Source organism: Melopsittacus undulatus, chromosome Z (assembly GCF_012275295.1).
Source record: "Melopsittacus undulatus isolate bMelUnd1 chromosome Z, bMelUnd1.mat.Z, whole genome shotgun sequence".
In the NCBI taxonomy this organism is placed as follows: Eukaryota; Metazoa; Chordata; class Aves; order Psittaciformes; family Psittaculidae; genus Melopsittacus; species Melopsittacus undulatus.
This window is the reverse complement of record NC_047557.1, coordinates 1,794,642-1,820,052: the sequence shown is the minus strand read 5'-3', so window position 1 is coordinate 1,820,052 and position 25,411 is coordinate 1,794,642. Positions and strand designations below refer to the sequence as shown.

General features: G+C 43.5%; 1 protein-coding gene across 1 annotated transcript in view; it reads right to left on the bottom strand.

The window, feature by feature from the left end:
- MYO5B (myosin VB) overlaps window positions 1-25,411 on the bottom strand; it is a 162,870-nt gene that overhangs the window by 71,716 nt on the left and 65,743 nt on the right. Inside the window, exons 10-17 of the mRNA XM_005145400.3 lie at window positions 23,688-23,797; window positions 21,836-22,101; window positions 16,898-16,979; window positions 15,217-15,357; window positions 7,547-7,669; window positions 6,233-6,316; window positions 1,022-1,171; window positions 793-890 (exon numbers count right to left, since the gene is read on the bottom strand). Coding sequence (XP_005145457.2) covers window positions 793-890; window positions 1,022-1,171; window positions 6,233-6,316; window positions 7,547-7,669; window positions 15,217-15,357; window positions 16,898-16,979; window positions 21,836-22,101; window positions 23,688-23,797 — 1,054 coding nt within the window. The remainder of the gene's footprint in view (window positions 1-792; window positions 891-1,021; window positions 1,172-6,232; window positions 6,317-7,546; window positions 7,670-15,216; window positions 15,358-16,897; window positions 16,980-21,835; window positions 22,102-23,687; window positions 23,798-25,411) is intronic.

Here is a 25,411-nt window from a genome sequence, read left to right as displayed (position 1 = left end):
ACGCTCACCAGGAGCACTGGAACTACATTGGATCAGCTGGAGACTACCTCCCTGCTTATGGGTTACAATTATAACTCTGTTTTCTTAAATGTCACCACCTGCAGTTTATGCCAGAGCCTTTAAAGGACAGCACAACAACATCCACAAGGCCCCTGCACACTAATAGCCAAGCCTTTTTAGAGGCAAAGGCAACAAAATTGGGTACAAGTACATTATCAAGATGTCAAACAAGGATAACAGCTACTAGCTTACAACATCCACAGCTTGCCTTACATCTCTAAACTACAGTGACCAGCACTGACTGTTTGCTTCAGCTGTTCACCCAACTGGAAACCTGCCTGAAGTTGATAAAGCCAGCTCTTTACTTTTTTCCACCTTTATTTTTGAAGTACCAAGCCATTTCTATTCATTTTACAAGCCGTTTTGCAAGCATACTACTTACCTCCAGTTTTTCATTTCTTTCTCTGCTACTTTTCACTGTTTAAATAGTCATAGTTATGTAAGTTGAAGTGATTCCAAGTTGAAATTTTATAAAGACCCTACCACTGCAAAGCAAGGATGCTCAGTATTAGTAGAGTATATCTGCAAATTAATAGGACCTGCATTAGTTTTCATTTCAGGGACACAAACCCCAATGAAACCAAAGAGAAGTGACTCCAGCAATCTCCAAGGGCCTTCTAGTTACAGGAACAATGGTACAAGGGGGAAAAACTCTTTAGCAAGAGGAAAAGTCCAAAGCACAGTCTGTTGCTATAATCCTGAGCACATTTGCTTGTCTGGAAGCCCACTTACTTGAAGGAGAGCTTTTCATCGTTGGGCTTGATGCAGCGCACGTAGTGTGGGGTGGTGGCATTCAGGGTCTCCATGAGCAAATGCAGTGAGTTGCGGAACTGAAAGATAAAACCAACAGCTTTTTATTTATCTCTTCGTCAAATTGAAGAAACAAGATCTTCACTGCAATGATGTATCTGGATTCCCTCATTTCCCTGCCATCGACTGACCCACTCAAATCACACGTTACCTGGTGCCCCACAGTTTTCTTGTGCTCCTTATTGGCAGCTTTGATGGCTGGTCTGGCAGAACGGACACTGATTTTGGGTGTTCCCTTTCCCACAGGGGTGGTGGGTGCAGCATCCTTCTCATCTTGGAATAAGTCTGCTACCATCTGATACTAAAACAAAAGACAATGTTTGAGCACCTCTGGTCCACCGAAGCCCCACTGCTCCAGTGACTTTCTATCCATTTTAAACCAGGAAGAGGAAAAAGAGCAGTAAACTGAAAGCAAGAAGCATTTTCCACATAAACCACATCAGCAGGAATATGAACCATTCTGTTTTGTAGTTCATCAAACCTTGAAAGGTGCACATTAAATCAAACAAGAAAAAAGGAAGTAAAAAGAGGATGGCTAGCTCCAACGCTGGATTGCTGAACATTCAAGGCACAAAGCCTCCTGAATGTGAGGTGATGCTTGCTCCCAGGCTTTGTTTCAAAGCAGTCATACAGTCCTGACCAAACAGGGACACATGTCCTTGCTATGGGGTCTCTACATGCAGACAGGCAGGAGCCTACTCCCACCACAACTGCAGAAGCTCTCTTGCTTTTCCAAACAATTAAGAGACGACAGCACCTCCTCACTAATCACCTTCATTCAGCATGAATGAGCAAGGCAATGGCAGGACCACTATTCCGCAGCCCTGGAAGCACTGCATTTAGATCCTCAGATCCCTGAAGTCTGGGATTTCTGGCAAGCCAGCAGCAACATTTCCGCTTCATGAATGGGAGAACAGATGAGCTGGCAAATGCAGTTAGTGCTGTTTGGGTTTTTAGGGGAACTTGTGTACTTAAGTAAGTCACAACCTGGTCTGTTTAGCAAGGATGTTAAATATTCACATCTTGGATCCAGTTATGCACACACATTCCTGCCAAGCTCCTGCCGAGCTGCACTTATATCCAAACAGTAAATTCTTCAATAAAAGAATTTTCTTCAAGGAAAAACCACAGTCACTGGGTGGGATTTCACTTGTCACAAAGCTGAGCTGGGCTCCAGACTGGTGACACTGCCAAAACACCAGTGATGCTGCCCCAGCACCACACACACCACCAGCAATGCCCACTCTGGAGCATGGGAGAAGGCATCAACACCGCTCTTCACTTGCCCACACAAAAACACTGGCACAAGGCAGCAGCTCACTGCACTGTGCCCTTGCCTCCATCCAAGACTCATCTAAAAGCCAAACTTAGTTGTATATCCATTAAGATCCTGAGAAGAAAGCAGTGGTTTAACACTATGTAGACATTAACAGGCAGCCCTGCGCTACAAAGGGCTGCCTGGCTCCCTGCCACATACGTAGACTAAGACAGGAACATTTCCAGCCCTGGTCTCACAGGCTGTTCACACAGCTTGCTAGCACAGCAGCCTAAATACTACTGTGGAAAGGAAACTCTTTGCATTACACTAGCTAATTGCTCACAGGCTCCAGGATGGCACCTGCTAAGGTTCTGCTTCATACTCACTGTTTGTACCTTCGTCTCCGCAGCTCACTCATCTCCTATCAGAATTAAGATTGAAACCTTCTTTGCCTAACCCTGTATCCTCCCCCCAAAAAAATCTATCCTCACAGCTGTATTTCAATGACATGTCACTGTCTTTGACTCCTTCAAACACAGGATGCCTGGGTGGCAAATTGCTTACTGCTGGAAGACCTCCAGCACAGGCTCCACTTTGCTATCTCATGCTTGACAAAGCGGTAAAATCCTCAGCTATAATTTCAGTTTTCAAAATACCTTCTCAATACACAGCTAGGCATGCTACCGACCCCTTCATTCACCTGCTATTCATAACAGCACGGCTTGCTCTTGCACAAACACTCAAAAAGAACCTCAGAAATGAGCTTTCAGCTTGTGTAATGCAAAAAAACATTGGTGTAACTGAGATGGTCTTTAGCAGCCCAGCGTTTATTTCACAGATGCTGGGGGACAAGCAAGGACAGATCTCTTTTTCCCAGCTGGTGGAGTCAAAACCATTGGTTCACTTATTTGTAATTACAGAGAACTGGGACATAATAACTTCACAGCATGCCTGTATGCTTTCAGTCAGTATTCAAATCAGCCTCCTTAATTCAAAGAGTATCAACTCTCAACTGTTTTAGCTGACCAGCACTAACAAAACTAATTGGCTTCTTTATAAAGTCCCTTTCACCACCTTGTTGACAGCAGTAACTGCATTCTAATTAGCAGAAGGCAATTCTGCCTTGGTGGGAGTGCTTCTTCAATGATGCACTTGCTGAGAGAAGTGTTTAAGTCCTTGACTTGTCAAATTGAGTATTCCCCCTTGCCCTGCATATCACTTTAATGGGAATATAAAGAAGAATGCAGTGAATACTGCATGTAGGCCTGATCCTGAGTACAGGATGAAGTGCTCATGTCACAGCCTTTTGCAGCACAAACTTCAGTTTCAGTCCAGCTGGCACATCTGAGCAGCAGACTCAGCACTGGCACTGCCGTTTGTTTTGATTCAGAGAAACCAGGTTGCTTTTTACAGCCAAAGAAAACAGACACATCTATCTGTTTATCCTGATGGAGAGCACATGGCAGGTGAGAAGCAAAACAATCAGGATGATTGAATTCACCAGCCAGCGGGGCTAGAGAAAGCAAGAGCAGAGGACCAGGTTTTGGAAGCTTTGGATGGGGAGGATGACGATGCTCCTATCATGAGAAGCATTGCTCTTCCTCCCTGGAAGGAAGACACAGCATCAGCACAGGCTGACACCAGCCGCTGCTCCTATGTCACTAAAGAAATGCCTCAAAGGCAGATAGTTAATCAGACTATTACCCAAATGTTCTCAGAGCCAGGTGTATTTGAGAGTGTTCTAGGCTGGATCACAGTGGAGATGCTGTTGTCCTACAGAGACACCACTGTGCATTCACAAGGTCCTAACACCTTATTCCAAGGTGCATTAGCTTAGTTTGCAGGATAGGTAAACACAAAACTTTGGTCCTGAGGCATACATATTGATGGCTTTTTAGGTCAAGCAAACCAGCCACAAGCAGCAGGGTTTTGCTATTGAACCAAAGCCCAGCCTGCTCTGATATTGTATTATGGTCCCTACATAAGAGAGACAAAAATTTCAGCTTTTATTTATGCATTTATTTACTTTGAGCAAGAAGTTACAGGTGGCACCATCCCCATCAATCTGCAGCCCACTACTCCAATGAGTTACATCTCTGCACCTGTGGGGAGAAGTCTAACAGAAAACCTTATCACTGCCTGCTCCACAGCAGTACCTCCAACAGCAAGTTCAGCACTTGCTAAATAATTCATCATACAGCATCAATTATTCCTGCAGGTTACCTGGTGTTTTTAATAAGCTCTAATCATGCCCAGTTTTTACCCTGGGGGAACTGGGAGCTTCCTGAACACAAAGAGCTCTTGATTTGGGCATTATTAAAGCCCAGCTTCACCATTATTAGACTCACAACTCCCCCCAGGGATGGGAAAATTGCACCTCTTGCCATCTTCGTATGAATTCACTTCTGAGATGCATGGCAAGCCACTGATAATGCTCAAGTAATTTCCTATTCTCATCTCTCTTACCTTGGTCAGGAACAAACTCCTTCTTAAAATGCTCCTAAAAATAATACTTGCTCCATCTCCCCTCATCACACTCATTTATAGTGGCATTTGGAAGGTCACAGACAGCACTAAACCCAAGGGAGGGTGTCATGAAGAAGAAATACCTGAATGCACAGCACATCTGCTTCAACACGCAGGGGGAGATTCACAATTTGTAATAAAAAAAAAGTAAATGCAAGTTAGTGAAGTGGCCCAAGGTGGGGAAGCTTTGAGATGATTTGGGGAAAAGCAGATATATTCATTTGCTACACCACACATAAGGTCTGGTGGAAACAAAGGTGCCCAGAGTCATGAAGTCTCAATTTTGGCTCCTGGATGGAGCGTTGGGTTTTGCAGGGCTGGTTTTCACACTAACTCCTTAAGGGTTAAGGCCATTTTAAGTCTCAACTCATTAACTGACAAGGTGGCAGGAAGGGACTTTTGGACTGGTTTTAAACAACAAGGACTTGTTAAAGGTTTAGATGAGAGTTATTGATGCTTTTAACCCAACATACCCAAGTGCAGACAGAGCACCCAAGCGCCCATGGGAAAGAATAGTGCAGTAGCAGAAGCCAGCATAAAGTCTGCTCTGTTCATACATGCAACTGCATAGTGTCCAGCTTGAAGCCCACAAAGGCTCATTTACTGCAGGCAAAACCCATGCCAAAGCCTGAGAGCCCCACAGCTTCTGCTTTTCTGCTTCCAACAACCTGCAGAGCTCATGGCCCTCAGGACTAAGGGAGACTTTAAACCGCATGTTCCAAAAAGCTCTTTACCAGAAGAGCTGGTTTTCAAGGTCAGTCCATCCATCTTGTTTGGTACCCAATGTACAACGTGTTGACAACTTGTACAATACTCAGGAGAGGAAAAGTACATGGCACAAAATTTTACAATACAAGAGTGACAGCAAGTGTGACCATCAGTGTGTTAATTTGTTAATATTATATATTGGCAGCAGTGTAAAATAGCTGTACAGCAACTGGAATGTCTAGGAGTTGCACTGGATTTCCATCATTGTATATTAATCCTATTTTTGCACCCTAATTATTAAAATAACTAAAAGTCACAGAGCTAAGTATGATGGACTACAGCTAAGGGGAACAGCCATTTTCATACAGAAGGTTGGTAGGATCAGCAACACTACCCACAACATACAAACTACACTGCTGAAGTGGCTTTTAATCCAAGAACACCTTCAGGGTCAGGTGTTGGGTAGGAAACTCTGAGTAAGAGTTAAGTTGAATTTACTATCCCCAAAACTAGTTATTCACAGTTTTGTTCCTGGCCAAAAAAGAAGAGGACCAGCAGGTTTGGAAAAGATTTACGTGATGCATCTTGACAGCATACCAACACATCTCATCCAACAAAGTGTAGGAGAGCAGAGGACCATGCACATCCACACCTGGGTACAATCACAGCCCCCAGCTCCCTCCTGTCACTCCTCCATACCCCACTCCTCTGCCTAGTGTGCTGCTGTTAGTAGCTGGAGGCACCTACACGATCACATACACAGCATGCTGTGACATGGCATGGGCATGAATGTATGAAGTGTATGCACTGGAAAGAAGTAGCGTCAATTTAGCTCCAACCAGGACCACTATCCCAACTTGTGCCTTTTACCTTGCTGGCTTTCAGGATGTTGATCTGTTCCTCATACACAGTGTCCCTGTTCTTCTCCAGAAATCCCTCACTCTGGTATTCCACCTAGCAGGAGACAAAGAAAGAAGCCCAGAGGTTAAAGTCCAGCCACACAAGGACAAGTACCTATAACTACTCCCCTACTGTCAGGACCTAACCTGAAAGACCTGAAAGAGAGAAAGAGGGGGGACAAACTGGAATTTAAAGGTCACTCTTTATCAAGAAAGTGAATCTGAATGAAAGCAAACTCCTCGCAGACTGTTCCTTAGCCATTAGACTGCTCTGTATAGGACCCAACTGCACCTCCATGGCAACCAGGAGTAAAAATGCAAAGATTATCAATACCCCTACATGCTCTTTTGTTCACTCCTGAATGCCTTGTAAGCTGATCAATAAATATAAAAAAAAATGCCCTGGCTATGCCTCTTGTTTCTGAAATTGCTGAGGGTTGGGATGCAAAGGAAGGATTTAGAAAGGACATAAGAAAATCTTGTTTCATTTTTACATTGGGAGTTGATTAAAATATCTGACACACACAAAAGGGGGAAATCTTGCAAAGAGATATTGCTTATGAACGATCCATGTGCAAAATCACCTGTTTAAGGACCTTTGAGCTTTGCCATGAAAAGTGCTGCTTGCATTCAGAGCAGACCCCTTTAGGAGAAGCCCCTGCGTAGATCAGAACTCCTACGTATCATCTGGCTCCTTGAACACATCCCTAGGTTGTTCTTATGTTTCCCTTTCTAACAAACCTGTTCTGGATAACTGCAACCTTCTAAGTTTATTTGCTATGAAGGACACTTGTCACATCAGGGATTCAATGAAGCTGGAGCCCATGGACAAGACACTACGGCACCAGACACTGGGATTTAGAGTCCTACAGCTGGCATCTTGTCCCTCAGAAGGGTGGGATCAGCCTATGGTCACCTCTCATGCACTCCTCCCATCATGGATGCTCACAGCTCCTGCTCTTCAAAAATAATTCCCTTTTCCAATACACTTTCGTCAAGCTGCCTTACAGAAATCCATTTTGTTGCAGCTTTGAGAAAGAGGATTTTTCTCTCCTCTAGAATCCACTGTTTAAAGCTTAGTGCAATAGTTTGGAGCCTTAAGTCCTCCAAGCTGATCTAGATTTGAGCACCGAACCAAGATTACTGCCAGCCAGGCATTCCTATCACCAAGAAGCAGCTCACTGGTGCTATAGACTAATTTTCCTCCGCAAAGCTCTTTCTTCCCATCCATTCATTTCCCATTTCTGCATTCACGTCCCAGCACACACGACATGCACCTGGTTACCTTATCAGCAAAGTGCAGGACAATGAAGGAGGTGTTGGACATCCGGGGCTTCTGGAAGTGCTGGCTGTTGGAGTGCCGGTCATACAGCTTCTGAGCCCAGTTCTGGTCAGTGCCTTTGGGAACCTGAATGGGGAGAAAATGGACCAAAAAAGTCATGGTCAGGCATGCAGAGGAGGTGCAGCAAGATATTGGAAGAACCCTGCTTGGGAGCTAACATGTAGTCCATTTGGGCTACAGGAATATTTGAGAAACAAAGTCCATCTCCCAGCACTCAGAGCACAAGCTATTTTATTTCCATGCATATTCTTAAAATCATAGAATAAAATCATGGAAGAGTTCAAATTGGTTTGAAAAAACCTGTAAGATCATCAAGTCCAAGCTCCACAACCATAGAGTTCTCGATAAACACAGTAAAATTTCATTTCCGGTGAAAACCACCCAAAAACTGGTTCTGCTCCAACAGCCAGAATAGCTCTTGTGAGGAGAGAGGGGGAAATAAAAAAAAAAAAGATTAAAGAAGTGTTTTTGCAATTAATTTACACTAATTGCTCAGGCAGTAATATTACTTTTTTAATGCAATTTTTGGTGACCAAATGGTTTCACAAACAGCCACTTGAGACAACATGCAAGAGGCTGTGGGTTTTTTTTTTCATTAAAGATGATAACAAAATTATAATTTTAAAATATTAAAATAAAAATAATAATGAAATTATTATTCCTAAGAAACTTCTGTCTCTTAGGAGGTCATTTGTATCCCAAACACAGGATGCATTAACCCCAGTTGCACATAGCGTTGGCATTAATTGTTCAGCGAGGAAATGAATTACTTGTCATAAATCAGCAGTTATAAGCAGGGTTTGAGCCCCTGTTCCTAGTCAGCACCTGCGGGTTTTACCCACTAAATAACTGTAAACTTCTTCAGTTAATGCAAGATAGGGGAGTGGAAACACAATAATTGTTTGTATTTGTTCTGTTTTTTTTTAAGTTCATACAGCTGTATAGCAGCAGGGGAGACCATGGAGCTGCTGTGAGGGCTGGAGCAGCTCTGCTCTGGAGCCAGGCTGAGAGAGCTGGGCTGGGGCAGCCTGGACAAGAGAAGGCTCCTGAAGGGGAGACCCCAGAGCAGCTCCAGTGCCTAAAGGGGCTGCAGGAAAGCTGGAGAGGGGCTTGGGACAAGGGCCTGTAGGGACAGGACTAGTGGAAGTCTAGATATATTTTTACAGTTAGGATCTTGTTTCTTCACTTTGAAGCAGAGATAAATAAAAGCTGAGGAGGAAAGTAAGGAGGCTTTCCCATGTCCCGTGTTGTAGTATGGGAACAGTTTGGATGTTGCATTTTGGACACCTTCTAGCAGTGTCTATGGAAGAGCAAGATAGAGTAGTCTTGACTGGAAGGAAGGAGTTGCCCCATCCCTGCCACTGTTCAAAGCCAGGCTGGACGGGGCTTGGAGCAGTCTGGTCTGGTGACAGGGAGTGGAACTGGATGAGCTTTAAGGTCCCTTCCAACCCAAACCAGTCTGGGATTTGTTGATTCTATAACAATATATTGTAACTTTTGATACCCTTAAGATTACACTTCCCATAAAGACATATTTTTTTAGGGTATATTTCTGTCCCTCTCTGCTAACCAGCCAAAACCCCCAGAGCTTTCCAAAAAAACTTAAGGGTATTTGGGGAAAGCAGTTTTGCTGTAAATAACTGTTGTTTGTACTTTTCCAGCACAACCAGTTTGCCACAAAGCAAAATTCTTGGAAACTGAGGGAAATGAGAGAAATTGTTGCAGCTGAGGGGTAAGGACCACAGTTAATGGGGTTTGTCTGCATCTCTCCATCCACAGCAGAAGGCACAGACTGGTGGACCCATCATCACTGTTAACAGAACAGCAATGGCTGCACACACATGCATACACATATAATTTCTAACAAAAATATGGCCAACTGGATTATTTAGGTTAGACAAAGAGAAGAGTCAGAAGTAAAATGTTATATAATATTTAAAATTAGATAGGACAAACCCTGGAAACCACAGAATAATTGTGCAGCATCAGGGAAAGCTCTGGATCATCCATCAGGCCTTTACGTAGACTTTTATATGAAAAGTGACATAGGAAACAGGGACAGCAAACAGTAAGAAGGAAAACTTGAGACAGATGAGGACTATTTTTTAATGCTGCTTTGAAACAACCTTTGGTTTCATGACACCAAACCAAAGCACACCAGAATGGTTCTGGACACAGTGACAAGCATCTCCCACCCCCCCTTAAGAGGAAGAAATGGCTGAATTAAATGAAACAGCCACTCCTGCAAGCCATGTTATCACAGATGTACTTATATTTGACAGTTCTAAGTGTAGCCGGTTATGGATACACATGGAAATAACAGAAGACTATATATAAACATTAAAAGGCATTTAGTTAGGCAATTCAATTATTCTAATTCTATGCAATTCTATGCAGTTCTGTTGTAGAGAATTGTTATGCAACAGACATGTATGTTTATGACATTTTATATATGCAGATGGGTTTCTTTTCATCAGTTGTATTTCATATTTATATGTAAAAAACTTCCTTCTGGTGTTATCATTAGCTGTGTACTGCTCAAGACCGAGCTGCAGGTGCAGAGCAAGAGTACCACAGCTACCTGAGCTGCTAGATGCTTATTTAAGAGATGAACTTCAAAGGCATCACTCCTGCCTCCCAGAAAGAGGGGTTCACCATACCTACACCACTCCCTGCTCACCTTTGTGCAGCCTGGGTATTTTTAGCTGCCTGAGAAGAACCTGACAGAGACCAAGTCCTTGGGATAAAAGCTAACAGGGCCATTACCTGTATCACTGTAACAGCTTTTGGTATTGGCTTGGCAGTTTAAGGCCACTGAGAAAGTTATTTAGAGACTATCTCATTAGTGCAAGACCTTTTTTAGGGGATGAAGAAGAGAAACTAATTTGCAAGTATTGCACAGAAATCTGTAAAAGGGAAAAACCTTATAGTAGTAGTTGCACAAGGTCACCTCTTCTGCTCGTCCACTCTCACCACCTCTGTGCCCATTACTGTGTAAAATTATTCAGGCAACGTAATGTCAGTCAGTGTCACCTCCTATCTCCAAATGCTGTCTTCTGTCCTCTGAGCTGCCAGGAGCTACTGCAACCAAAATCATAGAACCCCAGACTGGTTTGGGTTGGAAGAGACTATCTCAAAGCTCATTCAATTCCAACCCCTGCCATGGGCAGGGACAGCTTCCACTACAGCAGCTTGCTCCAAGTCCCTCCAACCTGGCCTTGAACACCCCCAGAGATGGGGCAGCTACGAATTCTTTGGGCAGTCTGCTCCAGTGCCTCATCACCCTCACAATAAAGAATTTCTTCCCTATATCTAACTTAAATCTCCCCTAAATTGAACATATCCAGCTGAGCCAACATCAGCCTCCCAGGATCAAGTCCATGGCTTTTGTATCAGAAACATTCCAGGGTCAAGAACCCATCATTACCACCACGCAGCTCAGGAGGTATTTGGGATTGCGTGGATTGAAGAGCGAGACTCCCTCCACCATCACCTCCAACAGCAGGACAATTAACTGGATAAAAGCAACAAAGGTCAATCCTGACCTAATCTAAAGCACAGTAGGAGTTATTTGTATTTTATTTCTTTTCTCATTCCATTACATGTTAAATCCTGAAGACAGCCTGGGCTTCATCCGCGCTCCAGAGACACGTTCCACTGCAAGTGATGTGTCTGACTTTTAAGTCATAAAAGCTGACAGTGTGACGTAGATGAGGTTATTCTGCCTTTGAGTGCCTGAAAGGAAAGCCCAGAGGTCCAATCTCCATGTATCTTCTCATGGAGCTGAAATCCCCTGGACAGGACTGGGCAGCACAGGAAGGTAGCATGCTGATTTCTAATGTTTAAAACCCTAACTATTCCAGACAAGGAAAACACATTTGCCCAAATACCCAAGTTCACAGCAATGCGCAGAGAAAAGCAGGATTGAAAACCAGTCTGCTAGAAGCACACCTCAGTGTTTCTGGCAGCTGACAGAAGGACACATGAAAGGTTAAAGAGCACCCTTTGGAAATATACTTGGCACATTAACAGTGTAACACGATGGCAATGTGCCATAAAACACAAAACAGAACCACAAGAGAGTTCAATAATATGAGGGAGCTTATGCCTTTGGTTAGACACATTCCCCTTTGGCATCTTCAAGGGTCACATCACCCCTCAGCAGAAAGAATTTCACTAAGGTCCCTAATAAATCTTGGATAACAATGATTATCCAAGATTATACCGTGATTAACCCATCAAGCCTTACAACCGGCCCATTCTTAATCAAACCCTTTTAGATGCATTTCATCCTAATAAAAATCTTTTCCATTAGTTTTTCCATTTCCACTCCCATCCCAACAGCATAGGCCAAAGCAAGAAAGCAGCCAGGCAGCAAGACACCTTATGGAGAAACCTGGACATCCACAGCAGCTTCTGACTGTGCTCCCTAATGGCACTTGGGAAGCATACAGAAAGCAAGCAGCACTCCAACAGAGCAAGTAGTTTAAGCCTGAAAAGCAGAATACCTTATCCAGCTTTGACACAGTGATTTGACTTCACTATTTAGAGGGTTCTCAACTTTCATCGAGGATAATTTACACCTCTTAAAAAAATCAGCCTGTCTGGTCCTGTTCTTCTCTAAGCATTGACAAGACTCTCATATGACTTTTGTTAGCTGAACAGCTCCCAACCACCCCCTCCCCAATCTGACATTAAAGACTTAAAGAAATCCATACTGTGAAGCAAGAACATTAGTGACAAACCCTCCGCGTTTGTGCTAATGTTTCATTATGCTGCCAGGAACCCCTTGATGCCCATTTCGAGTCCTGCAGTATATTTATCTGCCACTGAATGTGCTAACAAGATGACTTACAATTACCCTATTGTGGTCTTGCGCCTGTCATGGCCAGCTCTCTGCAAGAGGTGAAACACTGCTGAGGGGTAAAGATTTTCATCCATAAACTGTTGCTTTTGGCTGACAGGCTTCACTGAAATTTTCATAAAGCTGGAAAATGCTTGCAGGTTATTACAAAAGAAACTACTACAGGGCCTGTAATAAAGGCCTGTGACTAATGACAGCATTCCCACCGACAGGTAAATACCCAGATAATTGGCATTTGATGGGGTACAGGGAATAGGTCTTGTGTTTCATTCTTTTAAACAAAAGAACCCCAAAACATGGAGGAAAACAGTAGTACCAGGTGTATCTACAGCAAAGTTGCCCATATTACTGTTGATGCGTAGGAGTTGCTCCAACTAGTGCCATGTCACCAGCAGCAACCAGTGCCAGGTGCTTTGGAGAGGAGCAAAGCACATTATCAGTCAACATGGCATAAGAGAAACTTTACAATACCCAGGAGCTGGTTTGCACCTCAAGAATTTACTGGGCTTAAAAGAACAGAGACCAAATGAAATAGTGCTGAGTACCAAGCACTATCTGAACTCCTTCTGAGCCAGCACTGGGTAAGATGCTATTTTTAAGGACATGGAATTAAGTTTAATTTTTTCTCATTTTTAAGGAAACTTCACAAGACTGCATTTGAAAAGGTCAAAGAACCAGCCCTAGGTCATTACAGAGACAGCCAGAATGTCTGTACCTCAGATGAGGTCTGAGCATGGGACATACAGGCTGGGACAGCCATGTCATGCCTAGGACTGCAGCCTTGTCTCTTAGAGCAGCCACTTGACAGGTCACCTCCCTCCTGGACAAGGACAGGTCACACATCTCCTTAAATCCCAATGGGGACATTAGTCTAAATAATGGATCCAAAAATCTTTCCCTCTGATGCAATGTGACACTCATGGTCTTGGGCCAATGGAGGATCTGTCCACACAAAGGATCTATCCCATACCCATGAATCCCACTGAGCCAGCAAGAGTTCGGTCTATCGTTCGTATCATCTTGGCTATCCTGGTAAAGGGGCCCTTCTCTGCTTCAGCTCTCCCATCAATCCTTGCTCACCCTTCCCTGCAGTTGTTCAAAAATGTTTAAAACCCTCCCACAATCAGTAGGACACTTCCTGGCACAGAATCAGATCTCAACAGAAATTCTTCCCAAAGACAGCTTGTTGAATGCACCACAGCAAAACCAGTCTGAGGCTAAGAATCATAGGATCATAAAATAGTTAGGGTTGGAAAGGACCTTAAGATCATCCATTTCCCACCCCCCTACTGTGGGCAGGGACACCTCACACTAAACCATATCACCCAAGGCTTCATCCAACCTGGCCTTGAACACTGTCAGGGATGGAGCATTCACTACCTCCCTGGGCAACACATTCCGGTACCTCACCACCCTAACAGTAAAGAATTTCTTCCTTAGATCCAGTCTAAACCTCCCCTGTTTCAGTTTCAACCCTTTCCCCCTTGTCCTATCACTACAGTACCAAATGAACAGTCCCTCACCAGCATCCCTGTAGGCCCCCTTCAGATACTGGAAGGCTGCTATGAGGTCTCCATGGAGCCTTCTCCAGGCTGAATAGCCCCAATTTTCTCAGCCTGTCTTCATACGGGAGGTGCTCCAGTCCCTGATCATCCTCGTGGCCTCCTCTGGACTTATTCCAACAGTTCCATGTCCTTTTTATGTCTCATGTCCTTTATAGTGCTTCACAAGGCACCTACATCCAGCAGGAAAGCCTTTCCACCAGACTATTCTGAGCCTTAAAAAGGCTCAGTTCATGGTTGAATGGGTCAAGCTTCAACTTCTAGCTATTGCATACTAGGGTGTTTTGTGTCAAAGGGTCTGAAAACCCTCCCACTGTCTGACTTACACCCACTCATGCAGGACTTAAGTTTCTTTATCCTCAGCATCACGATGTTTTATATGATTTATAGATTTGGTAACACTCTCTCTTGTATTTCCTCATTATCATTGTTGAGCATAGACCAGAACTAGACGAGATATAAACTGCCCTTTTCATCAGCATCACACTGAGCTTTCCTGTTGAGATGATGATACCTAAAGACTCTGGACTTTCCACGTACTCTTCAAACCAAAGATCTTCAAAACAGGCATCCCAACTTCCTAAGAAAATCTCCCATCTTACATTTCTTTTCATAAGTGGATTGATAATTCATGACTGAAGGAGGAATGAGTGAGTCCAACCTTTCTTACAGATTCTCATGAAGGTTTGCTGTTCTGGCCTCTTTTCTCAGCTTTCTGGCAAGATTTAATTTAGGCTAGTATGAGAGAGAGAGATTGAGTAAAAGATGGCAAACTACTCTCCCAACATCACTAGCACCTGAAGCCTGAATGTTAAATGCAATCAACTTTACCCAAAATAGCTATCACAAGAGGACTCAGGTTTCCCTTGAGACAAAATCAAATTTGAGACAGGTAGCTCCTGGATAGCAATGAAGGAATCAAAAATCAAAGCAATTCATTCCTAAGTACAGCCAGGCCAGAAACATGAGTTCTAGCAACACATGGTGAGATCAGGTACCCAGGTTGGTAGCAAACGTCTGCCATGGAGGGTTTTAATGATCCTAAAGCAAAAAATATCAACAGCCTACACCAGCAATGCATGTGAAAGGAGATATTTACTCTCTTCCAAGCTACCACAGGCTAAAGCACATTCTTCACCTTTTATAGAAATAAAAATGCCAGTGAAAAGGTAGGTGGTCCTCTTTACCTTGCACTCTTCATCCAGCAGGTCCAAGATACCAAGTTTCGTCTCTATAAGGTCTATGCAGGGCTGGTTATCATAGAAGTCTATGAGAGTCCAAGGGATTCCTTCCTTCATGTACTCTTCTTGTTCCAGCTTAAACACATGCTGAGAATGGAAAAACAGCAGTTACTGACTGTGACTCCAGCCAACACAGCACCAGCAACTTCTCCATTCACCCACGTGTCCCTGATGGAGTATTCTGTCAATACATCCAGATGTCATAGAAGCTTTAGGTGCCCTCATGTATAGCTTTGTAGTCTCTGCCATTTACTCAATCTAGCTTCTGGTAAGTAAAGTAAAAGCATTACACTGGGAAACCACAGGACAGGAGAAAACAAAAAGTTTTTAAATTACTTTCACTAAAAAGCAACTGAAGTGATGACAATATCAGCACATCTGGGTGGAAGCCATATATTGAAATGGCAACAATGTATGTATTTCTTGGGCTGACAACTATCCCTCTCTCCCTTAGTGCTCTGCTGATTAAACTAATGACCTGCAGCAGGTTCACAAGCTGGGAGAGTGCATGAGCCCCCATCTCTGAGCAGAGCTTCACAAAGAGCATCCATCATCTTACAAGGGATATCAGCAGCAGTATCTGACTCAGGAATACTTCCATTGCAGATTCTTATTTTAAGGAAAAAAAAAATTTAAAACTCCTTGCCTGGCTTCTGTATCTGCCCGAGCAGATAAATTGTCTGTGGCTATTTCTGAGATACCCTAAGCATATTAAAAAATGATTTTTCAAACACGCTTTTTTCTTCAAAGATAGCTTTAAAAAATCTCTTCAAACATGTCATCTCAGAGTTTGAATTAATAAGCTTCAGAAGTGATAGTTGGACATACCAAGTAAGATATGAATAGTGCAAATGCAGTCCATAATTTACTTTTCATTTTTAGCAGCAGTGATCTGATAAATTAGATATACTGGAAATGCTCATGTCCATGCATATGATACAGTTTCAAAGTGCCAAACTACTCTGGAGTACTTAACTGCTCACATTTAACAATTTTTCCTTTGTATCCTGAAACTAATAGTATTTTTTCCCTGCTGAGAACAAAAAGCAGATGACAACCCCTTCTTGATTTCACCTCCAGTGCAAGTGAGTGCTCATATCTAATAAAATAGAATAATCTCTGTTTTTTTTGTGAGGCTATTTCAAGTGAAAAACAGGGAGTCCGTCCAATCCTACTATTTAATACAGAGCTTTTGTTGCAGAGGTTTAAGCAACACTTAATGGGCAGGTTTCCACCCATGCTTTTTCTCACACTGGAAAACTGGACTCAGCACAAGACCAACCAGGCTTTGGTTTAGGACTGAAACTACACAAAAAAGAAAAAAAAAAGAAAAGAAAAATTGGCAAACTACATACTTAAAACCATCATTGAACCTCTGAGTAAACCATTTCAAGCCTGTTCCAGTATCAAGCTGAGCCACATTGTCAACTTGATATATTTAAGGCAACTGCAATGTAAAATCATCACCTGCGAGACGACATCCCAAGGACTACATTCTCGCTGTCTATGAGATCTGGCAAGGCTGCAGGTAATTGCCATGAAGTAGAAGCAAACATACAATAATCACACCTTAAGAAAATCTGGATTTTCTGTTAACTTTGATGGAACATTTCCAAGCTGACCTTACCAAGTTGAACTGCTGCTGGAGCTTTTCATTGGCGTAGTTGATACAAAACTGTTCAAAGCTGTTCACTTCAAAAGTTTCAAACCTGCAAAGCAGTGAATAAACCAGCATCAGGCATTTCTTTGTCTCAAAACCTACTTTCCTCTGCAGTGGTGTCATATGCATGATGGGGAGCAGCAGTTATTCAACCATCTCTTCCCATTCCTCCTATCCCAGATCCACACTTTATTCCTCATTCCCTGAAATGTCTATCTTTCCTTGCCACAACTTGAGGGATTTCAGAGGTCTCTTCCTGTGTGCATAAATGAGATATTTGGTATGACTGTAGCTTCCTGCCCATCAGGCAGAAGTGCTGTCTGAGATAAGAAATGTAACAGCCTCTCTCAGGGAAAAACATTCTGAAATATTAAGTCCAAATATATTAACTGCAAAAGTGATAAAGAAACAGTAGCTGCTGTCTTAAAAGACCAGACATGGTATTTTTAATGCAATTCAAAAGAGCAGAAAACCAAGGTATTAAATCCATAATTATAGACTCCATATTGCATTCCTGACAGCATAAAAATTGAATACATGTAAGCAAGTGACTTCTGGAAAGCAGAGGGGAAAATAGTGCTTTCAGCTCCAATTTCAACACATTCCTTAGGAGCTTGGTGTTGGCCTTGATGATCCTCTCTTCACCAGGGCTTCCAAAGCTCCCCTTGTCAAAACATAATCCAAACCCTCCACAGGCCACTGGCCAACTCCAAACCGAGCTTGAAGCTGGCTTCCTAGTCACAAATAGCAAAGAAGAATCTGCAGTCCTTACAGCACAAACTACAGGCAAGCAGCAGAGCACCAGAGCCCTCCAGGCGACAGAAGCTGAAGCACTTGAAGCCCAGGGACACGAAGAGGGAGTTGGGTTTGTTCTTAAAAAAACAGGACCACCGGGAATTAATCTTATTTATATTTCTGTTTTTAAGGCACATTGGGAAGGGAGAGGAAAAAAAAGTCTTTCACACATGACTGTAAGGATTAAACTAAGGGAAGAAGTGGCAAGGCTCCCTCCACTTAACAAATAAGCTGCTGCAATGATAAATGCACTTCTAAGTAATTGCTTGGGTAATAGGTGCTGTAGGAGCTGGCAGAACAGACTTCACAGAATCACAGAATCCCAAAAATTAAGCCCTTTTCCCTTTCTTCCCCCCTCCCCCCAGTATTTCAGTATTTCTGCTTCTTTTGGGGGACTACCAGGCTGTTATCCATGTGATGCAGTATTGTCAGGTGTTAACTCCCTCACCATACAAAATTCCTGGGCCCTTGAGGAAAGACAATGCAAAAATGCAGAAGAAAAAAGGGGAATAGGAGAAAGAAGCCACTTTTGTGCTTTTATCAGCTGCATAGTCCTGAAGAAACCCAGGACTGCTCCCCTCTCTGTCTGTGCCAGGGATGGTGTTGTGCCTGGAACCAGTGTAGCCCCTGCCAAGCAAAGGATGCTCAATTCATCCCCATCCCACAGGAACTGAGCTTTACAATCTTTAATGCAACAAGATCTGGTGTATGGGACCAACAACTGTTGGTATAAACGCATGGCCAGAGCCTCAGTGATTAACATGTCCTTGAAGAGCTCTTGCTATGATTGATACTGGTTTTATGGCCATTGCGCAGTGAGGATCGCTGTCTTCATCTCTTGTAACTAAAGGTACACAACTTTCCCAGGACTCTTTGGAAACACCAACTCCTGCAGGCTCATGATCAGAGCAACACGGCAAGAAAAGCTTTAACTGGAACAGAGATGAGAAGGCAACGGTGAGCTAGGTGGAAAAACCCAAGAGTGGCAGTACAAGAGGGAAAGATAGCAGAGTGGAAACTCTCTCTTGACTTCAGAGACAGCAGGTGTGATTTATGAACCCTCTCAGCGGGTGCTGGTCAGGGGCAGAGCAGCTTTACCACATCAGCTCCAAGTGAGATTATGTGAAATAGCTAATTAAAGGATTCTGCCAGTGCAATTTGCTAATTGATGGAGCAGACCTGTCACTAGTTTCATATGTGCAGTCACCAGGAGGTCATACCTGCCTGGAGTGACTGCACTGACATGACATCCTAATGGGAAAACCAAACAAATGGGCGTTTGGTTTCTAATCCTTTCAGTGCACTATACCTTGGTGTGTTAAATAAGCTTATTCATGACTCCAACCCATCCCTGTAGCTTCCAAGAAGGCACATCAACAGCAAGTACAAGGGGACAAATACCACAGTTTGGATTTTCTCCTATTGTTTATTCTGCTGTGCCACTAGTATATCCTAAATCCACTGCAGCATCAGGGTTTATGCTAAAATATTTAAAGTTCATAAATAAGTCCAGCATACAGCCGGCCATGTGGGTGTTCACACTTCACATGGCAAACAGAGGGAAAACAAGTTATCCCACCCAAGTCGAGGAATGCCACATGAATTCACTCTTCAGACTGCAGTATTGCTACTATAGCAAATAGCATGCTTTCAAATAAACACAATAAAGGCTTTTAATGCTGCACCCTCTCGCCTCAATGTTAGAAGAAAATAAAGAAGTCAAGCATTAGAGATTTAGGAATCAAACCCAAACATCTCTGCACCCCTGGCTTGGCGCCTGTCTCTAGAAATTCCACTTATTCCCCTGGAATGCTGGGACAGAGGTTCTTTGGGAATGTCAGAGACATGTGGTGAAGGCTACCTGCAGGATCCTGCCTTTCTAGCTTTATTTCTCTCTCAGAGGAAAAACAGACATTTAGGGAGGAAAAAAAAGTCCAATATTTAGCAGAATGCATTAAAATTCCCAAATTACCTGAGTCTAGGGAATGAAACCACCTTCAAGGACTGCAGAGAGCCAGGCTGTCAGCACCTAAAACCCCTGCATTGTGAAATACTTGGCATTTAGACAGCCCTACCCTTTTATGAAAGGGATTTATGGTGTCTTTAAGAGCTTGGACTCACACACCAGCATTATAGGCTGAAGCATGAACACCCTCCTCCAGCAAACCTGCTTCTTTTGATAGGACCTGCAGGTCCCTGTGGAAAAGAAGTCCTCCTATACCCTGCATTGACAACAGTGCTGTAAAAGTGTCTCTGTGTGGATGTGACGCACCAAGGACCTGCATTTAAGGCATGTTTTTCTTCCACACTAACAGGTTTTCAAGCCCAGCTTAATCTTTCATGAGTGTTATATCCTCAAGTCTCCTTCAGGTTTCTGAAAGACTGAGTCTGATTTTCTAACTCAGACATCCAGTTTTTCTGCTGTGACCCACTACTGGCTGCATGGCTTCATCCCAAAGCTTGCTTTGTGACACCCCAGCCTGTAGAAGTCTTCATCTATAGGGACACTGTTGGGAAACAGCTTTTACATCTCATACATCTTTTGAACCAGATTGTGCCAATCCCATCTCATTATTTAACATCTTCCAGGTCCTGTGTTATCTATTGAAGAGAGCCCAGACACTTGCAAACCTTTGAGAGCAACCTCACCATCTCAAACCATCTCAATTACCACTGATATCCCAAACCCCAAAAGAGGACTGTATTCTTACTATACTTAATACAAGTGTCCCCCTAAACCTCACCATAAGGCCACAGTTACTGGTGGAGATGAGCAGGCAGTGGACCACCCCGATGCTCCAGCACTTTCTGGCAGCCTTTCTGCTGCTGTGGCTGTTCAGCAAATGTTAAAATCAACATCCCAAACACCAGGAGCTGTAGAAACCCCATGGGATGTTTCATACCAAGATCAAACTCCAGTAACTGTGTAGGTATAATAGCCATGAAAGCTTTCTGCAGCTGACCCAGAACAGCTTTGGCAGGATTTAATTCTGAGCTTCAGGTTCACCTAGATCCCGACATACCTTCACAAGAAGTCTGCCATTACATGAGATTTGAGACTGAGCAAGCCCAGTACCTGCACTGGGTCAGGGACTGGTTCCTGAAGCAGCTACAACTCATCCATCCCTCATTCTCCTCCAAAACAGGGGCATTTTAGGGTTAGGAGCACAGCTGGTCACTGCTGTCCCACTTAGAACCACAGAATGGTTTTGGTTAGAAGGGACCTTTAAAGGTCATCTAGTCCAACCTGCATAAGTAGGGACATCTTCAACTAAGCAGGCTGTTCAGAGCCCTCTCCAACCTGACCTTGAATGTTTCTTGTGATAGGGCATCTACCACTTCCCTGGGCAAACCTGTGACTTCTCCCTTGCCCTTGCTCCCCCAAAAGACAGAAAATGGATGGTGTTGAAAGAGGAAAAGGGAAAACCTAAACCCTGAAGACGTCTTCCCTTTTCCACCCCACAAGTGACAGAATCCCTCCCTTTCTCCTTCACCTTCTGCTTCTTTGCAGCACTTCAGCTAAAAGGAGCTCAAGCTCAAGCTACCAGCTCTCAAGCATCAGGGTGACAGGCTGGACAGTAACTGGTACCCAATCTGAATTTACAGCAGCTCATTGCCCCTGAGGTTGCAGGCTGCAATCCTCGCCCTCTGCTATGGCAGAGCTTTTTGCACCTTACCCTGTCCTGCAGCAGGTTTCCAAAGACCTCTGAAACACAAGGGCCCTGCAGCATCAGTTTCACTGCTAAAGAAGCAGTTTCCTAAAACCACACAGCAACCCAGGAAGAGGCAAGAGCAGTCTTTGGTCTCCACATGGGCATCTTTACCCCTAGCTCATCTTTAAGCGTGGTGCTTTAAATAGCACAGGAGACAGAAATCCAAAATGGATATGGCATGGGAGGTAAATCCCAGAAGCCATCACTCAAACAGCGGTGTGTACAACCTTGGGGTCAAGGTTGCACAGTCTCAAGGAGGATCAAAAGTGCAAACCATACACTATTGCACCCCTTTCTATTATTCCCATTACCTACCACAAGACAAGGCCAAGTAAAACATGAGAGTTAAATCAGAAAGGATTAACTTAACACCCTTACAAGCAGAAAGCATGCCTACCCATAGATATCGAGCACGCCGATGAAGGAGTGCTGCTTGATACTGGTGTGCAGGGCCTTGTTGATGTGTTGCACAATCCAGCTGAAGAGCCGGGCATAGATGTGCTTGGCCAGGGCATTTCTGGCATTCACCACTTGCTGCATGGACATGCTCTTCACGTAGGTCTCGGCCGTGGTGACCAGCTTGCGATGGCACAGCCAGTGCTCCATCTGGCTGTGCTCCACACCCAGCAAGCTGCAGAAGTTGTTCAAGTGCTCATCATCACTCTAGGGGTAATGAGAAGCAAAGTCAGTAGGTTGGCAACACCCCAAAGCTGGAGATTCAACATCATGTTCCCAGATCAGTGCAAGAAATAAGCAGCATTTCAGAACTGTAGGGAAATACTGTGTTTCAACATGGTTGACAGGAAACAGGAAAGCAAGGGGCACTCATCCAGTTGAGCTAGCCTTCATGGACACGGATGAAATGGCTAACACGGAGCTCTGAATAATAGTATACCCTATAGCTTTCCTCTGGTCTGGCCATCTTTAAGGTCTTTGTTTCCATAAAGAGCAGATTGCCACAGTTACTGCCAACAGGAACGAGCACTTTCTACTTTACTCCTCTTAGAGCTGCAACTACACACTCCTTCACAGCAACCTTAATTAAGCCTGAAGTTAAAGGCTAAGGGAATGCCATTACACTATGCCTTTCACAAACTAACTCCATTTTGAATAACAAACTCACAAAATGTGCATCAACAGAAGGACTTGTGTTTTGCATAATCAATACAATGAGATGTGAGCTTCATTTTCTCTAGTGTATTGCATTTTTTTTTCTTCCTCAAAGTAAGACAAGGCCGTTCTGAGTCTCTGTTGTGCCAAGAAAGTTGACACTGCATTTTGGACAATGAGAAATTAATTTTCCTTTCCTCAGTGTAGTAACACACAACTAGAGGAAGCAAACATTTTCCAGATACATACACGTACAGAAGGTGAATGGGCTTGAAGATGGGGAGGAAAATGCATTTTAAAAGACCTCTAGGATGCTTTATTGCTGTGATACCTTTTTGACTACAGATTCAAAGTCAAAACAGGACTGATTTAATAGCATGCAATTACATCTAAAGGTAAGTAAACAACATGAACTCCTTTATAGAACTCAACATTGACAGAGCAGACCATTTTCACATATCCATGTTGCCAAATGTCAAGTAAACTACCTCTAGCATCTACTTGAACACTACATTATCTCAAGGGTAACACTGAAAGTGTGCACAGAACCTGTTTCAATACTTCAATTAGGAACAAACGACCCAGTCTGGGATGTAATGATAGTTTTTTCCATATAATTGCCTTTTTTTTCCCCCTCCTCTACAACAAACACAGAAACAGAAAAAAACACCACTAAGGCATTTTTAGTCTTATTTATTCTTGCTAGTTAACTGTGCTGTGCTCCTTTGGATATTGGATGGCCACGTTAAAAGCAGCAGCTTCATGGGTTTGCTAATAGGAAAGTGGTTCTAGAGCATCACACCTTTTGCTGGTGGGAGTCACTGTTCACCCAGCACTCTGTGCACCAAGTCTTATAAGAAAGCAGGAAGCATTAAAGAGGGGTTGGGGTGTAAGGTCGTAAGCAACCTTTACATCACCTCATTCACAGGCTGGCTAGAGAGGATAAATAATGCATTGTCTTCCAGGAAAGTCTAAGCAACCAGGAAATTATGGTGTATTTTCAAAAAATTCAAAGAAAACCAGCAGAAAAAAAGGGCTTTCTAACAAAAGATACTGCTGTGAAGCTGAACACATTTAATGTGGCCCAATTTATGAGCATGCAAAGCTCCCCATATATCCCACTCTTGCTGATGACCTACCAATATACTGCAGGCATCGCCGTCTCGTTCCGCTTGGATTTCCAAGTTCCCTAGGTGCAGAATGGCAGCAATTATCCTAAAAATGGTTATCTGATGAGACTCCTTCACTCCTGTGGGAACAATTGATAGCTAGTTGTCACAACAGAAAACAAACTACGATTTTCAGTTCATTTTAAAATGCATGCAGTGTTTGATTTCCTTCCCAGGATGCTGAGTTTCAGAGCTATCGGACCTCTTCCAACAAGCACATCATAAGCTCTCAGTAAAGTCATCACTCAAAAATGAGAGCGGAGGATGTGAGAGGAGCTGCTTATGTTATTTCTTTGGTTGCATCAAAGCAGTTTTAACACAGATGGGTTTAATACTATTGTGAACATGCACAAGACCAAGGACACTACTCCATAATGATCAAACAGGACCAGAGCTGTAGGAGTTCTGTGGCTTTCACAGAACATGGAGTCACTTCTCTGTGATCTCAGTCTAGCAGCAAGATCTTGCTGATAACTGAAGCAAGGAAGTTACCACTTATCCAACAAACAGAAAATTACAGCCATGCAGACGATGCAGAAAGCCTCCAGACTGATGCTACAGCTGGATACAGCAATTCACCAGGGAGGTGATGTGGAGCTCCATCTTGCCATCCCAATTGCCCCAACAGGAGTTACGCATTGTGGGTTTTCACTGGGGTTGTAAGAAGTTATTGTTATATATTATTTTTCTGGCAGGATTTTGCAGGCATTCCCAGAAGGAGCTTTGCCCAGCAGCTGCCTGCACATGGCTTTCTTGCTGCATCTTGCACTTTTACATCCCAACTGGGTTTCTGTGCCCCTTTTGTGTTCAATGCTGGTGTCCTCATTATACACCCAAGGTCTGAGACATCACCTGCTGGTTTTTGAATTATCAAGAGCTTCCTTCTCTCGGGATTTCTCTGTTATCAGCACTGTGAGAAACGTTTCAAAGTTACTGAAAGAAGCAATGCTCTGCTGTTACTTGGCACTCTTAATTGAAGTTAAGCCTTGCTAGGGTGGAGATTTGCAGATAAATATGGCTTCTTGTTACACATACAAAGACAGGACTAGGAAGTGTAGTAGCAATTTCACCAGGCCCTGAACAGAACCAGACAGAGCTGGGAAACACGGAAAAAATCCCATGAAAGGCAAAGCCAGAGGAAGCACATGAAGAGCAGGAAAACATCGTCAAACTGGTAGTGGAGGGAGATGCTCAAACAGTGCTTCATAGGAACCAGCAGGAGACAGGGGGTCTGCCTGGGGACTTAGAGAAGGGGAACAAAGAGAGACTACACATGACAAGGGGATGGGGAGAAAGCTCCCTAAGGATTACAGCCCCCTGGACAAGTCTGGAGCATTCAGTGGAGCAATTTTTAAGTACTTCACCAAAGTCATACAAGCCAGATATGAGGAGGGTAAATACAAAGACAAGACACTGCTGGTACCCCACAGAAAAAGAGATTGAGCCCATCTAAAACACAAGAGGACAAACGTTTTGTGGTTGCAGTACATCTGCTCAGGGGCATTTCACAGCCAGCTGTGAACATCATGAGTTCCTCTCCCAGCATGTGAAATGCAAAGGGGAGGCACTGAGACTTAAATGGGATTTAAAAACATGGTTTCAGATAAATATTAATAAATAGGGAAAGTTTTCCTCTACAAAAAACTGCTTTTCCTTTCAAAGAGCTGGTGCTGCAAGCAGGTGATGGCATTGCT